The sequence below is a fragment of the Chrysemys picta genome, chromosome 8, assembly GCF_011386835.1.
Source record: "Chrysemys picta bellii isolate R12L10 chromosome 8, ASM1138683v2, whole genome shotgun sequence".
NCBI classification, from domain to species: domain Eukaryota; kingdom Metazoa; phylum Chordata; order Testudines; family Emydidae; genus Chrysemys; species Chrysemys picta.
The window spans coordinates 42,480,062-42,495,160 of record NC_088798.1 but is presented as its reverse complement, the minus strand read 5'-3'; the positions used below and the strand labels follow the sequence as shown (position 1 = coordinate 42,495,160).

The following is a 15,099-nucleotide window of genomic DNA, read 5'->3' as shown; positions in this document are numbered from 1 at the left end:
TTCCTGATTTTCTTCAGCCAGAGGGATGCCAACTGAAAAACAGGGTTCTGAGCACATGGTAATCAAATCATGAAAACAGAAAGCTTCTCAGCACATCACTTTCTCTCTCACTTCCATCCTTCCAGATATTTTTGCATGAATAAAGTAAAAGTTCTATGGTATGGAATGCCAGGTCAAGATTCTGAATTTAAGTGTAATGCTTGGTGTTCTCATATGCTAAGCAACCAAAAGGGCAGCTGAGACCTATTGCCAAACTATAGTCTTCTTGCATTGGCTGGTGGTCTGCCAAACCGACTCAGAGGGTGACAGCTCTTAAATATCATTAAGATGACTAAAATACACTTTATTTTTTCATGAAAGCAAACTTTAGTTGGCACAAGGTGATTGTGATCACATGTGAAAGGGGAGATTATCCATAAGAAACTCTATTAAAATGTGAATCCAAAATCTGAAAAATGAAAACATGTGAGGCTGCACTTTTAGAAGTTCGGGTATATTTGCATGTTCTCTTGAAAGCAAAAGTTTAGGATTTTATTCACTTTTACCTGGCAGATTGTTACTGCTGATGGTTATAAAGGATATAGTAATTCACTGGCAATGAACCAGCATGCAGTGTTGTAAATTACAAAGCAGCATAGGTGTTCACTTCTGGAAACTTAAGCCACGATTTACTTATGGCTACAGCCAAACCATCCACAACTTTTATCCACCATATAAACTATCCAATTTGCTATGATTGAGAGATTCTACACAGAAGAATTACAGGACTACAACAGGGGTTCTGCACATTAGAAGCAAGGCAGCAGTGGCTGAGTTGTGGAAGAGGCACCTTAGGCCTACCTGCTCCTTGACCACCCAGTGTTACCAGTTTTTCCACTAAACTATGTAACCTTGCAACTCTGTCTCCTTATTTTCTAACTTAGAATATCAGGGTTGGAAGGGACCTCAGAAGGTCATCTAGTCTAACCTCCTGCTCAAAGCAGGACCAATCCCCAGACAGATTTTTGCCCCAGATCCCTAAATGGCCCCCTCAAGGATTGAACTCACAACCCTGGGTTTAGCAGACCAATGCTCAAACCACTGAGCTGTTTTCATTCATTACACCATATCTCCAGTCAGACTGTAAGCTCTACAGAGCAGGGCATGTACTTATTTGTCTGAAGTATCCACCATAATGTCTGTATTACTGAATGGAATTTGAAGAGTCACATTATTTAACCAAATGTTAACAACAGAAACCTGGTCTCAATCAGAACAGCCAAGGAGGAAAATAAATGGAAAGATGTGTTAACAGACTATCTACTAAGCCATATCCAATTCATCAAGAGAAGTAAAACTTTTTGCAAAGAGCCAGGCAACGACTGAGAACAGTACAAAAGAGGAGTAGCAGTCAATCATTTAAAGCCAAGTATCTGAACTGTCAATGTTGTTGCTAGCCCCCCCACCCCATAAAACAAGTAGAAACTAAAATAATCAAAATTGCGAATAAGATGCTGATTATACATTCATCTTCTGATTAAAAAGCCTCAAATGTTTTGTTTGTTTGTAGTTTTTAAAGCAAGAGAACAAGATAGAGGGCAACAACAGTCTGGGTTTTCTACTGCAGTGAATACTCTTACACCCATACAAGTTTCTCCCCAAACTCAGATTTCAAACTCAATTACCTATCGATTAAAAAAAAAAAAAAAAAAATCACATAAGGGAGTAGCACTTCAATACTAAAAAGTGTTTCTCTACTGCTGGAGGAAAAACTAGGAAGATTAACAATACATTTAGAATTAAAGGTGACCGGGGGGGCGGAGAGGATGTGAGGAATTGAGCTTGTGCTACCATTGCTTCTTTAATACAGAAATGAAAATATTTTGGAGGGGGGAAAAAAAATCAGCTCTTTTTGCCTTAGTAATTCAGGCACTCGCTATTTATTCTGCAAGATCAGAGACAACTAGAAAGTTGTTTTACTACAGTAAATTAACTTAACTAGATTTATTGACATATACTATGAAAGTAAGAACAGGAGAGGGAAAGTGATTGTATTAAACACTTGTTTAAACTTAATACCTAGAAGTGCTACATCATGCAAAAAAAAAAAAGGGGGGGGGGGGAGAGGGATGACACAAACCTCAATTTCTTTCACCTTCACATCACTCAAACCACAAATGATCCACATTTCAGTCTTAAGCCCTGAGTTAACCAAGTTAGTCTTTATATGTTGACCTATTACTTTGAAGTCCTGGTCCATACATAGTATCATTTCCCTTTATATCAAGGCAAAGAAATCCACACACACAGCTTTTCAATACGGGGAAAAGCTGACACCCAGCACAAAGGTGTTAATCCAGTGTTTATTCCAGACCGATGGTTCTCCTCACTCAATACACAAGTCATCAGAACAACCTATCAAGCAGAACTGGACTTTTATTATATGATTTTTCAATAGTGCATTTTGGTATTACCTCCTACTAGCTAATCTGTTTTAAAAACGTATTTACTTTTCCCACTGCTGGAGATGAAAGTTTCAGCTCAGAACAGCAATCTTTACTATTTGTAGAAAACATTATGAATTAAAAAAGGACACTATCAAGGTATTTATTTTAAATATGTTTTTCATTTATAAAAATGCTTTGGAAGCCTGAAACTCAAATCTGTTTCTTGGCAAAAATTCTCCTTCCTACCTCCCGCCTCCATTCTCACACACCTTTGTTAACCTAGATTTATGATGAGTGACAGGTTGACAGCACTGATTTTTTATAATCAAAACAAACTGAAGAAAGTGTTGAAAAGAAGAGCAAATTTACATGGACTTTTTAAACAAGTAAGAAAAAATGCATAGGTAGTTATGGTACACGCTTACCAACCTTAACAGTGTCCCTCTGAGGTAGCATTTCTAAGAGGGTTACTAAATAAGCCACAGCATAATCTAAATCCCTGCATTAAAAATTGCTACCTGTTTGAAAATCTACTCTGAATATAACACTTTGTTGGGGATTAAAACATAATACATTTTAAAAAGCTTTCTAAGACAGTAGATACAATGGACACAAGTTAATTCTAAATCTTCAGCCCTTATGTACATCATATGCACATAAATATTTGAGCTATAATACACAATCAAGACCCACCCCCAAAGCTTCTGTCGTACTATTATGTAAAGCACAGCCATGCTAATTTCTAGATATAAACCATAATTCCACATCTACAAAACAAAAGTAGAATTAGTGGCAGTTTATTGCCTTATACAAATTTAACCAACATGGCAACCATACCAAAGGAATTAAAACATTTTCAGGACATATGTACAGACTGTACATTTGAGAAACATTTGAACAATAAAAACGCAAGAACAATCTTTGCATTATGAATTAAACTAAACACATGGGTTGAAACCATCAATGCATCAAATGGGATTACAAAGGCACTTCCCTACCCAACATAGGAAATGACAATCTGCAGCCTATAGGGAGGTTGAAAGAAGAGTGCTCAACTACTGCACAATCTCAACTTTAAGAAAAAAATAAGCAGGATTTAATCAAAGATTTATAGGATTCAATGTGATCCACTTTTCATTGAGTTCACACAGTCTCATCTTTGTTTTTATGTTGCTTTTCTTGGCTCTCTCGTTCTGTACTTTGGCTCCTTCTACGATCATGTTTGTCTGAATGGTCCTTGCTATCACTGTAATCATGTTTAAGGGATCGTTCTTTGCTTCTACTACGCTTTCGGGATCTCTCTTTGCTGGGACTGTGGTCTCGTTTTCTGGACTTTTCAACACTATCGGTTCTTCCTCTGCTTCCACTTCTACTTCGTTTATTTGATTTATCTTTACTTTCATTTTTATGTTTACTTAATTTCTCCTTGCTCCTGCTTCTACTGTGCTTACCTGTATTCTTACTTCTACTCCTACTCCTATGCTTCCTCTCCCTGCTTCGGCTTCTGCTATGTTTTCTGTCTTTTTTGGAATCTTTCTTATCATCCCTGTGCTTCTTTTCATCCTTGTCATCTTTGTGTCTTTTCTCTTCTATTTCACCCTTACTTTTCCTGTCTTTTGACCGTTCCCTCGATCTCTCTCTTTCATTACCCTTTTCCTTGTCATAGTCTCTATCTTTTTTCCTGCTTCGTTCATTTTCTTTCTCCCGCTCTCTATCCCTGTCTCTTCTATCTCCCTTTCTATCACGACTTCGACTACGGCTTCTGTGTCTCTCTCTGCTTCTGCTTCGCCTCCGCTCTAATGCACGATCAGTACTTCGTGATCTTCGCCTCTCTTTTTCTTTCTCCTTAGCTTCACGTTCTAATCTCTGCCGTTCTCGCTCCCGTTCTAGTTCTCTATCAAAACTAGATGATCCATGGCCTTCCCGATGATGACTTCTGCTTCTGGATCTTCTAGGAGACTTCCTAGGGCTCACAGACCTTCTTGGAGACCTACATTAAAAATAAAGGGATTTACAAGTTGAAATTTTTAACCATGAGCTCTCTGGATTTTTCCAGATTGCGTTTTGTGAATCTTCACATTCCACATGCTAGCCTTAATTGCCAAACATTACACATTTATTTCAATATCATTTCATTAGTTTATTCATTAGTATTACCATCAATCAACTCTTTTGATTGATTGGTTTAGAAACATTAGTTGTCCCAGCAAAGGCAGGACACTATTTTTTCTGATAATACAGAGTGTAAGGTACTAGATATTGGCTTTTACAATTGCACTATTTTGAAAAGATAATGTATAACCTTGAACGTCTACGCTCTGCATGTCGGTCTACTTCTTCCACTCCCTCCTTGGCATCCTTCTTGATTTTTCTAGGTCTGGTTTTTATTTGCTGATCAATGTTTTTCTGGACGGGCACAGGAATTCTTGGAAACAATGTTGAAAACCATTCGAGCTTAGTAAGAAAGGAACGAAGCATCTCCCCAATGGTCATAACACAACCCCCACCTGCCTTCACATCCAGGTCCTACAAAACACAAAGAAAAAATATCCTGACCGTCAAAAAAGTTCTTTGCTTAATTTAAACAAATGCTGATATATTTATTGCCATCTTGAAGTCTCATAATTATGAAAATTTACTTGTTTCACACTTTAATAAAGGTTCTTGAAAAAATTCCAATTCTTGTACCCTTTGGATTTGGCAATAAATGTTACAGATAGGGAGTGGGACTTAATACACATGCATGCAGGTCCATAGTAAGCCTGCAGCCATCTGGATGTTAAGGGACTGTCTCAATGAACAGATTAAGGTGTAATCCTCTTACTCTGTCTAGTTGAATGATATGATCTTGTATCTTATTTAAATGCTACAAAACTGAGAATTTCTTTGTAAGACTATATTTAATACCTCATTTTATGGGTGCATGACTGTACACAGTGATAGCCAACACTGTGGCCTATCCACATAAGAACTACTTCATTTCCTGTCTACAAATGATCATATAGAAAGTTGTAATACAAAATGGCGTCCTAACAAAATTGGAAGCAATAGCAAACCAACTGCCATGAAGCAGTGAGGTTTCTAATTTAGAAATATGTAAAAAAATAAATAAATGAACAAATAATTGGAAACGCATAATCCATGATGACCATTGTCTCTGAAAAGGGTCATTACCGCATGAAGGCCTTCTTGCTATGCCCTCTCACAGCTCAGGACATGTTAGTCAGCTATTGTCAAGTCCCAAACCTATAGTGCAAGCACACAAGGAAAGTGAGATTTGTTATCTAAACATGAAGAGAAAATCTAAATGTAAAACTGCTTGCACTCACACACATTTAAGTGTTCAGATATACAGTATTTCCAAATATAATCGTTGCACAGAGATCTAAAGAAGAAAACAATGAGTTAGCTTAAATGTAGCACCTCGCAAGTATCTACATGATTAAACAGAACAAACATTAGAAGCATTTAGAAAAATAACCGTGGAACAGAAAGAGGCCTTCTGTTACAGGAAAGTGTGACAATGTTGAATAGCTTCAACATATTAGATTTATGGACTAGAGAAAAAACTTTAGAGGTTAAAATTATCCTTCTTATAAATGTTTACCGTATCTTTAAATGAGTTTGTGCAACATTGGCAAAAAAATGCATATGAACCAGCTGTAAGCACTTCCTCCTACATAAAGAAGTCCTGGGAAAGCAGCAGAGAAAGACTGCTTCTAATGCTTCCTCTAACATACAGTTTTGGAGAGATAGAAGACATGAATGTATGCTGCTATTCAAAATATTAGAGCAAAAATTGTGTAGTATGTCATATATATATAAACTAAAAGTAGGGCCTTTAATAGTAAAGACACCAATTAAGGCCTGCAAGTTCACTCATTTTCTTGTTCAACTTGTCCTATGAATTAAGTAGCTTGTAGGACACTGGAATTGAAGCCTCCCCCAAAAAAGTTACAGGGCAGCACTTTATAGAAATATAGTTAAATGTTCACATCCAAGAATTAAAGTAGCACCCACTTGGGGGGGAATGCTAACTATTAATTATGCAGTCACCCCACAACTGAATTCTTAATTAAGGAATATTTTGAGCACATTACAAATATACAATAACACAGGTTTACCTGGATTAACAAATGTCTCCTTTGTACAGTATTTGATGCTTAGTATGAAAGTAGCTGTGTAAAATAAATATACTGTGTTGTAGTCATGCGTATGTATTACACTGCATTTTTATTAAAAATAGGGCTTTTCTGTAAACATGAAGTTTGATATTTCTTGTAATACAGGGTGTTAGTCTCAACCAGTCAAGGAAAATATGTTCTTAAATCTAGTAAATAACTTAAGCCTCAAACTCAGTAAATACTACGTATTACTGCAATTTGAGGATTGTGTATTTCAACCCTCTAACCCTAGAAATGTGTTACATATGCTCCCACTCAATTTCTCTAGCCAGAAATTTGGGGATAAGGGACAACAATAATTCCCATAACACACTATTTTCTCATTCTCCCTCCCTACTGCATAATAATGCAATCTGTTTGACTGAAGGGGTTCGGAACTTAGCACTTAAAATTGCCTCTTGTTACTCCATGGATCAACAGGAATGTTCATCAGACAAGTACAGGTGGCACCATCCTACCCAGTAATTAAGCTGCTCGCTTCTGGTTAGTAAAGTTCAGTTTCTAGTGACTTGGGATATAATAGCCACAGAAAGGAGCCGATAAAGTTTTGCTGTAAAATGGTTGATCCCAATCACACACCTCTCTCCATCTGAAGTACAAGATTAATTTTTTCAATAATACACAATACATACATTTAGGAGCCTAATCTTTCAAACGCATTTTTGCAAGTCCTGGCCATAAACTCTTATTTATTGTGATCTGTTTAACATATCCTTTTCTCTCTCCCTTTTTAAAAAAAGGTGTAACAGTATAGAGTATAAAGCCATTAGAGACACCACTATGCAGCCCAAAGGTCTCACCTTAAAGAATTTATTTAAACTTTTTTCACATCAGTTTCTAATATATGTCATAAGTTTAAAACGATCATTAGTCTTAGCCAGTGGAAAATTCAATTAAATCTTTTGATAACAAAAAACAAAGTTTGTTTCCAGATCAGACCTACTCCCCACATTAATCTATTAGTGTAATTAAATTAAAAGAAAATCACAACTTTAAGATGCTCAAACTACAGGAAAATGTATCAACATTTTTAATCTAAAAAAGCAGCATGAAAGGAAACAAAAGAAAACAAAAGTATTACCCTCGCCGACATACCTCTTCATCATCAAGGAACGATTCAAACCAGTCCCATAGATCAGTAGGAGGCTGTGTGTACCTTGAAGTACAAAGAAAATGTGTAAATTTAATACAATTTTCTATGTATTAAACTAGTTTATAGTTTAATACATTGCTACTCACCTAATATACATAAATCCAAGAGCCCTAATGTACGGAGAATCTGTGTGTGTAATGAGGCCCATCACTTGCTTACGAGTGAGTTTTAGAGTAAATAATTTGTATAGCAGGCAAAAAGCTGTAGACACAATTCCTCCAGTTCCAACACCTCGCACCTTTAGTGACAGAAAAAAGATATACCAGATGTTTAACATAGCCAGTCGCCAAAATATTACTCCAGATTTTCAGTGGCAGAAGAACCTAAAAAGAATGAAGCTTTTCCATTGGAGAAAAGCAAGAATATTACTGCTTGCCTCCCCAAACTCACATCAGAGTCAAAGGGGGTATCTCAGTCCTCTGTAATTTGGAAATTTGTCATCTTCATTCTGATCCAATACTCAAGTCTCATGTGTAGACAAGACTGGGACATTTCACAGGTGATTATACAGGTGATTATTTACCACACAAAAGTATTTAGGAAGGCACGTACTTCTACTTACCCCTCCGCACATCCCTGTCTGGCCTGCTGTTTTTCTGCTCCCTTTCTCCCATGGTTCAACATGTGTAACCTGAAAGTGTGAAAAAGATTACTATCACAGCCATCATATTTAGCTTCACAGATTATCTACAAGTACATAAAACAATTATCACGTGCCCAAATACAGTTAAGTTCATAAAAAAAATTCCTAAACCAATTTTCAGTAGGTCTCATCAATGCACACCAAATTAAAGGCAAGCTGGATACTTCAGCAAACAAACGTTACTCAAGATTTTAATAATCTTTCCTTAAAAGATTAAAAAAAAAGTCAAAGTAAGTAACTGTTTTTATTTTGCACTGCAGTCTCCCCCAAGTATTTATCTGGGGATAAAAACAATCATTACTATGGTCAATGCTGAGTAATTCCACTTAAACATACTATTAGCATTATGCTTGTTAATAGAGCATTTTAGTCTGTGGTACTTACTGCACATGACTATGGGGTACATACTCCACTACTTATGCAGTTTAATAAGAGATTAATATTTTCTTATTCTCTCCTCGTTATAACCTAAATCTAAGACAATGAGAAAAAATAACTATGAACTGTAATATTTTAATTTAAAAAGCTAATGGCTTTTTTGTAGATTGTGATGATTCTCTCAGATAACGACCTGCCCTGCATACTAAACAATAATGGCAGATTTAGTTTTATGAAGGGTTTTAGCATAGTTCAAGTACATCTTAAAACAAGATTAGATGATCAGTGCTAGAACTAAGTTGACCAATACCATCCTTGGACTCTTGTAATGAGAGTCAGACAAAGATCTGCTCAAGTTACATTAGAACTTGAGCAATCCATAGAGGAGGAAGTAATCACTTGATTACACAGGTATGTAAATTTTATAAACTCATCAATTTAATATGGGTCAGTTTCACTACCTGGTTCAGAAACTGGAAGACAAAAATCCACTGGTCTTACACGGACGCTGTGTAATGCTCGAGTCCGAATATAAAATGGTAAAATTTTACTTCACTTTACACTTCAGAATTAGGGTTGTCATGTAATTTAAAAAATTAATCGCGATTAATCACGCTTTTAAATAATAGAATACCATTTAAATATTTTGGGATGTTTTCTATATTTTCAAATATATTTATTTCAATTACAACACAGAATACAAAGTGTACAGTGCTCACTTTATATTTATTACAAATATTTGCACTGTAAAAAAACAAAAAATAGTATTTTTCAATTCACCTAATTCAAGTACTGAGGTGTAATCTCTTTATTATGAAAGTGCAACTTACAGATGTAGGAGTTTTTTTGTTACATAACTTCACGCAAAAACAAAACAATGTAAAACTTTAGAGCCTACACATCCAATCAGTCCTACTTCTTGTTCAGCCAATTGCTCAAACAAGTTTGTTTACATTTACAGAAGATAATGCCGTCTGCTTCTTGTTTACAATGTCACCTGAAAGTGAGAACAGGCATTTGCATGGCACTGTTGTAGCCTGCATCGAAGGATATTTATATGCCAGATACGCTAAAGATTCATATGCCTCTTCATGCTTCGGCCATTGTTCCAGAGGACAGGCTTCCATGATGATGACGCTCATTTAAAAAAAAAAAATTAATTAAATTTGTGACTGAACTCCTTGGGGGAGTATTGTATGTTTCCTGCTGTTTTACCTTCATTCTGCCATATATTTCATATTATAGCAGTCTCAGATGATGACCCAGCACATGTTGTTCATTTTAAGAACACTTTTACTGCAAATTTGACAAAACACAAAGAAGATACCAATGTAAAATTTCTAAAGCAGCTGATCCAAGATTTAAGAATCTGAAGTGCCTTCCAAAATCTGAGAGGGATGAGGTGTGGAACATGCTTTTAGAAGTCTTAAAACAGCAACACTGATGCAGAAACTACAGAACCCGAACCACCAAAAAAAAAAAAAAAAATAGTAATAAAATTTAAAAAAATATATCAACCCTCTGTTGGTGGTATCTGACTTACGATGATGAAAATGCATCGGTCTGCACTGCTTTGGATAGTTATTGATCAGAACCTGTCATCAGCATGGACGCATGTCCTCTGGAATGGTGGTTGAAGCATCAAGAGATATATGAATCTTTAGTGCATCTGGCACGTAAATATCTTGCAATGCCGGCTACAATAGTGCCATGCAAACGCCTGTTCTCACTTTCAGGTGACAATGTGAACAAGAAGCAAGCAGCATTATCTTCTGCAAATGTAAACAAACTTGTTTGAGCGATTGGCTGAACAAGTATTAGGACTGATTGGACGTGTAGGCTCCAAAGTTTTACATTGTTTTGTTTTTGAGTGAAGTTATGCCACCAAAAAAACCCTACATCTGTAAATTGCACTTTCATGATAAAGGGCTGGTCTACACTGGGGGGGGATCGATCCAAGATACGCAACTTCAGCTATGCGAATAGCGTAGCTGAAGTCGAAGTATCTTGGATCAATTTACCTGGGGTCCAGACGGCACGGGATCGATGGCCGCGGCTCCCCCGTCGACTGCGCTACCGCTGCTCGCTCTGGTGGAGTTGCGGAGTCGATGGTGAGCGCGTTCGGGGATCGATATATCGCGTCTTAACGAGACGCGATATATCGATCCTGGATAAATTGATTGCTACCCGTCGATACGGCGGGTAGTGAAGATGTACTTAAAGAGATTGATTACACTTCGGTACTTGTATTAGGTGAACTGAAAAATACTATTTCTTTTGTTTATCTGTGCAAATATCTTGTTTATTTGTAATCAAAAATAACAAAGTGAGCACTGTACACTTTGTATTCTGTGTTGTAATATAAATCAATACATTTGAAAAATGTAGAAAAACATCCAAAAATATTTAATAAATTTCAATTGGTATGCAATTAACAGTGTGATTAATCACAATTAACTTTTTTGAATTAATCACGAGTTAACTATGATTAATCGACAGCCCTACTCAGAATTATTTAAGAGAACCTGTGAAATAAAACTTTGAATACATGCATAAAGCATGCTGAAATCCAATGAAGTAGTCCAAGGTTTATCTTACAGTCAAACAGCTAAATTACTGTTGACAGTAGCCATCTTGCTAAACATGTGAACTTGTTTCATACCAATAATATGGAAACCCATTCAACCTGCTTTATCACATACATCCTACATATTACCAGCAGCACATTTGAAGAGCTCAGAAATTCCAAGTACCATATAAAAAGCAACAGAGGGTCCTGTGGCACCTTTGAGACTAACAGAAGTACTGGGAGCGTAAGCTTTCGTGGGTAAGAACCTCACTTCTTCAGATGCAAGTACTTTACTCTACATCTACATTACTTGCATCTGAAGAAGTGAGGTTCTTACCCATGAAAGCTTACGCTCCCAGTACTTCTGTTAGTCTCAAAGGTGCCACAGGACCCTCTGTTGCTTTTTAGAGATTCAGACTAACACGGCTACCCCTCTGATACTAAGTACCATATAAATTATACTGAAAGAATATTTCATATTATTCATTGTGAATTGTACCTTTTATCTCACACAGCAAGGCACTAATGGGCTGAATAAAGTTTCAGTCAAAGGACAAGAACCAAATAATAAACACTGAACACAAAAAGATGTTCTTCAAATTTGATTTGTATTACAGAAGTGGCTAATGGCCCCAACCAAAACTAGGGCCCTGTTGTGCTAGATATTGTACAAACACGTAATAGGAGACAGTCCAGATCCCGATGCTTGTGCTTAACTTGATGGGACCACTCAGAGTGCCTAAAGTTGAGTGTGTGCAGGATCAGTACCTAATTGTGTAAAACAGTAGAAGAAAGGAAGTGCACCAGTTTAGAGAGCTGAACTGAAACACGCATATATTAGGGGATAGATTTTAAAGTTAACTAATTCGGGCATCTAAACAGAGGCCAGATTTTGAGTAGTGCTCAACAGCGAGTAGTTCAGAGTGTGACTCCAGGTCAGTTTTGCCAATAGCTCAGCACCCAACATGATGACATCTTAAAAATTTGACTATTTTGGTGCCAAAATGGGAATAGAACTCTTTTGAAAAATGAGGCCATAAGTGATTTGACCACTATTACTCAGAAAGTGTGTGGCAAAGCAGAGAATTAAATCCAAATATTTTGCACTCAATCTACTGCACCCCAGTGTCTTATCCACAAAAAACGGTCTTTTTAATCACACCCACTTTACATGTAAATGCCAGGTAAGAATTCTGTTGAATTGAAACTAACTAAGAACCTCTATGCCATAAACATCTAAATATTTTTAAATATCAGGAGTACCATTTCTGTGTGTCAAATTAATCTACTAGACATTTTTATTTATAGAAGAATGGAAAATATATTTCCTTTAAAGGTTTTCACAGATTGAAGTTAAATAACGACCAAGGGTCCAAAACTACAGAACACACTGATTTTCAACATGAATATGCAAACTATTTCAACTACCCTAATTAAACTTTAGAGAGTATTTAATTTAGTACAAAGCAATTTATATGTACTAATTTTAAAATATTTTGGAATATATCTAAAATGTAAAACACCTTCTCATTCCAGATATGCTATTCAGTATTTAATCTCAATGTAGGTGACAAAAATAGTCTTTACATCCTTTCACTTCTATTAGTCCTACACTTTTCAATACACTCTAGGAAAGTGAAATGGGCTCTGTTACTTCTTTAGCATCAACAGTATTGTTTATTGAATCCCAATTGATTATTCCTATGCAATCTCACTGACTGTAATGAATAACACATGTAATTGGGAACAATAATCTGGCCTCCAGAATCTGTGTTACTGGAAATTATGCATGATAAGGAAAGAGTCCATCTTGACTCTCAAGAGACTAGGTTGAGTTAACAGCACTCTAGCATTTAGGGAAAAATGCCATCCTCTTTAACCAGTAAACTGAGCAAACCTGATACAGAAATAATCAAGACACAAACATGGAATCCCACACAGCTATTATTACAGAATCACTCTTGAGAACACTATTCTTTAAGCAATGGACTTACCCATGAATAAAATTTTAAGCCAAGCAAGAAAGTAATAAAGCTTATTGCCAAATATCTTTACACTATATTTATAGTGACAACGGAACTGAGGAGTAGGGTCAATACACACCAGAAGAGTGTCAATATTTTCCAGAGTACAAATGATTGAAAACAACGGCCTAAATAACCCTAAACTTGTACACATTAGCAGGACAATGCATGTAATTGTGTTGATGAGCATTAATTTTGCATACCTCTACCTGGTACCCTGGCTTGATGGAAGCCTCGCAGCAAGACTGATTCAATCCTGCTAACGAAACAAGAACTGAGACAAGGATGCACCGAGGAGTTCATTTATCTCCCCAGCACAGCCAGACTAACGCCAACAGCAGCACTATAGTCTGATCTCGTTTCAATACCTGGATGCCCCAATCTCTAACTGGAAAGGAAGGCCGCATGCAAGCTCCTATTGGGACCGCTGACTGGCACCGCCATCCCTTTTACACCCCAGCAGTACAACGTCCTAGCAATTGCTAGGTGGTGGGGGCTGGCCGTGCCCCCTGGAAAAGGGGCACAAATTGAGGCGATTCCTATGCTCTGCGCACTGAGCAGACAGGCTCCCTTTCGGAGACGTACGCTCGTGCTTCAACCGCTGCACATGGTTTTTACAGCCTCCTACTCACCGTGTTCACGGACTCGGCTCCACGCGCCCTTGTGCGGGAAGACCGCGGATCCCCGCGCCCAGGGCCCTGAGGAGAGGCTGCGAGCGGCCATTTCATCCCCGCAGCGCTGACACAGCCCCCGCGCCCACCATTCCGCTCAGCACCGGAACGCTCCACTCGCTCTCGCGGGGGCCGCGCCACTGAGCCCGGCTAGGCGCAGGACGCAGCCCCCGCCCTCCCCTGCTCACGCGCAGGGAAGGAGGATGCCGCTCACTGCCGGGCCGAGATAAAGGACAAGGGGACCCCGCCACCCGGAGCGAGGGCGAGCAGGGAGGAACCCGCAGCCCGGAAGCGCCCCCACTCCCGCACCAGACCCGCTCCCCCGAAGGAAAGGGGCAGCACGCAGACGAGCGGGAAGGCCTCGGGGGCAGCCAGCCGGCCCAGGCCCCAAGCCGCTTCCACGATGGGCCCTCCCCGCCCCCGCTGGCCTCACCTTGAAGTAAATCTCGTCCACCACCTCGTGGTAGGTCTTGAGCTCGTAGAGCTGCACCTTGAAGTAGGGCGAGGAGAGGATGTTGGTGAGGATCATGGGGTTCAGGTTCATGGTCTTCTCGTTCCCCCACAGCGGCAGCACGTTGCCCTGCTTGCCCGAGGCCGCCGGTTTGGGGGCCCCGCTCTGGAGCGGCGGCTGGGCCGGCGGGACGGATCCGGCCTGGTGCTGGGCCGCCTGCTGATGCTGGCAGTTGCCGGCGCCTACCGCGGGGCTATTGTTGGCCATTGTGCCACGGCGGCTCAGTGCTCCAGCCGAGGCGGGGGACTGACTCGCTGCACCGAAAGGCGAGTGGCCGAGCCGGGCACTGTCTCCACTAACTGCCAACAAGATGGCGGGCCCTGCGGAAGTGACGAGTTCGTCTTCCGGGACCGACCGCACCGCCGACCAATCGCACCGACCCGGCCGCTATGTCCCCAGAAACCCCCGGGTCTGAGAGAGCTGGGATGGCGCCGTTTCCCTGTGCTGAGAATTAGGGCCCCTTCTGCTCAGGGAGACGAGTGATTCCCGGGGCCCCCACTCGCAGCGGGCAGAGGATCCGTAAGGCGGGGTCTCTCCCCG

The 15,099-nt window shown here is 39.2% G+C and overlaps 1 protein-coding gene across 2 annotated transcripts; it reads right to left on the bottom strand.

Annotated features, from left to right (window-relative positions):
• Window positions 1-2,323: 2,323 nt before the first annotated feature.
• On the bottom strand, window positions 2,324-14,899 carry PRPF38B (pre-mRNA processing factor 38B). 2 transcript variants are annotated; one of them, XM_005285476.5, is made up of 6 exons: window positions 14,482-14,899; window positions 8,326-8,394; window positions 7,850-8,001; window positions 7,706-7,766; window positions 4,729-4,952; window positions 2,324-4,416 (listed from the first exon to the last, which is right to left on the bottom strand). In XM_005285476.5, exons 1-6 carry the CDS (start codon window positions 14,764-14,766, stop codon window positions 3,570-3,572), a joined length of 1,638 nt encoding a protein of 545 aa, XP_005285533.1. In that variant the 5' UTR covers window positions 14,767-14,899; the 3' UTR covers window positions 2,324-3,569. The 2 variants fall into 2 exon arrangements, with proteins under 2 accessions (XP_005285533.1, XP_008162541.2); XM_008164319.4 differs by lacking the exon at window positions 14,482-14,899 and adding an exon at window positions 14,010-14,221.
• Between the last annotated feature and the right edge of the window lie 200 nt (window positions 14,900-15,099).

What these genes read in the sequence shown, in the direction of transcription:
- PRPF38B (XM_005285476.5), bottom strand. Translation starts at nt 14,766, where the DNA reads ATGGCCAACAATAGCCCCGCGGTAGGCGCCGGCAACTGCCAGCATCAG. An exon ending in TGGACGAGATTTACTTCAAG is followed by an intron (nt 8,395 to 14,481) that starts GTGAGGCCAGCG and finishes TCACACTTTCAG; the next exon opens with GTTACACATGTTGAACCATG. An exon ending in AGACAGGGATGTGCGGAGGG is followed by an intron (nt 8,002 to 8,325) that starts GTAAGTAGAAGT and finishes CTGTCACTAAAG; the next exon opens with GTGCGAGGTGTTGGAACTGG.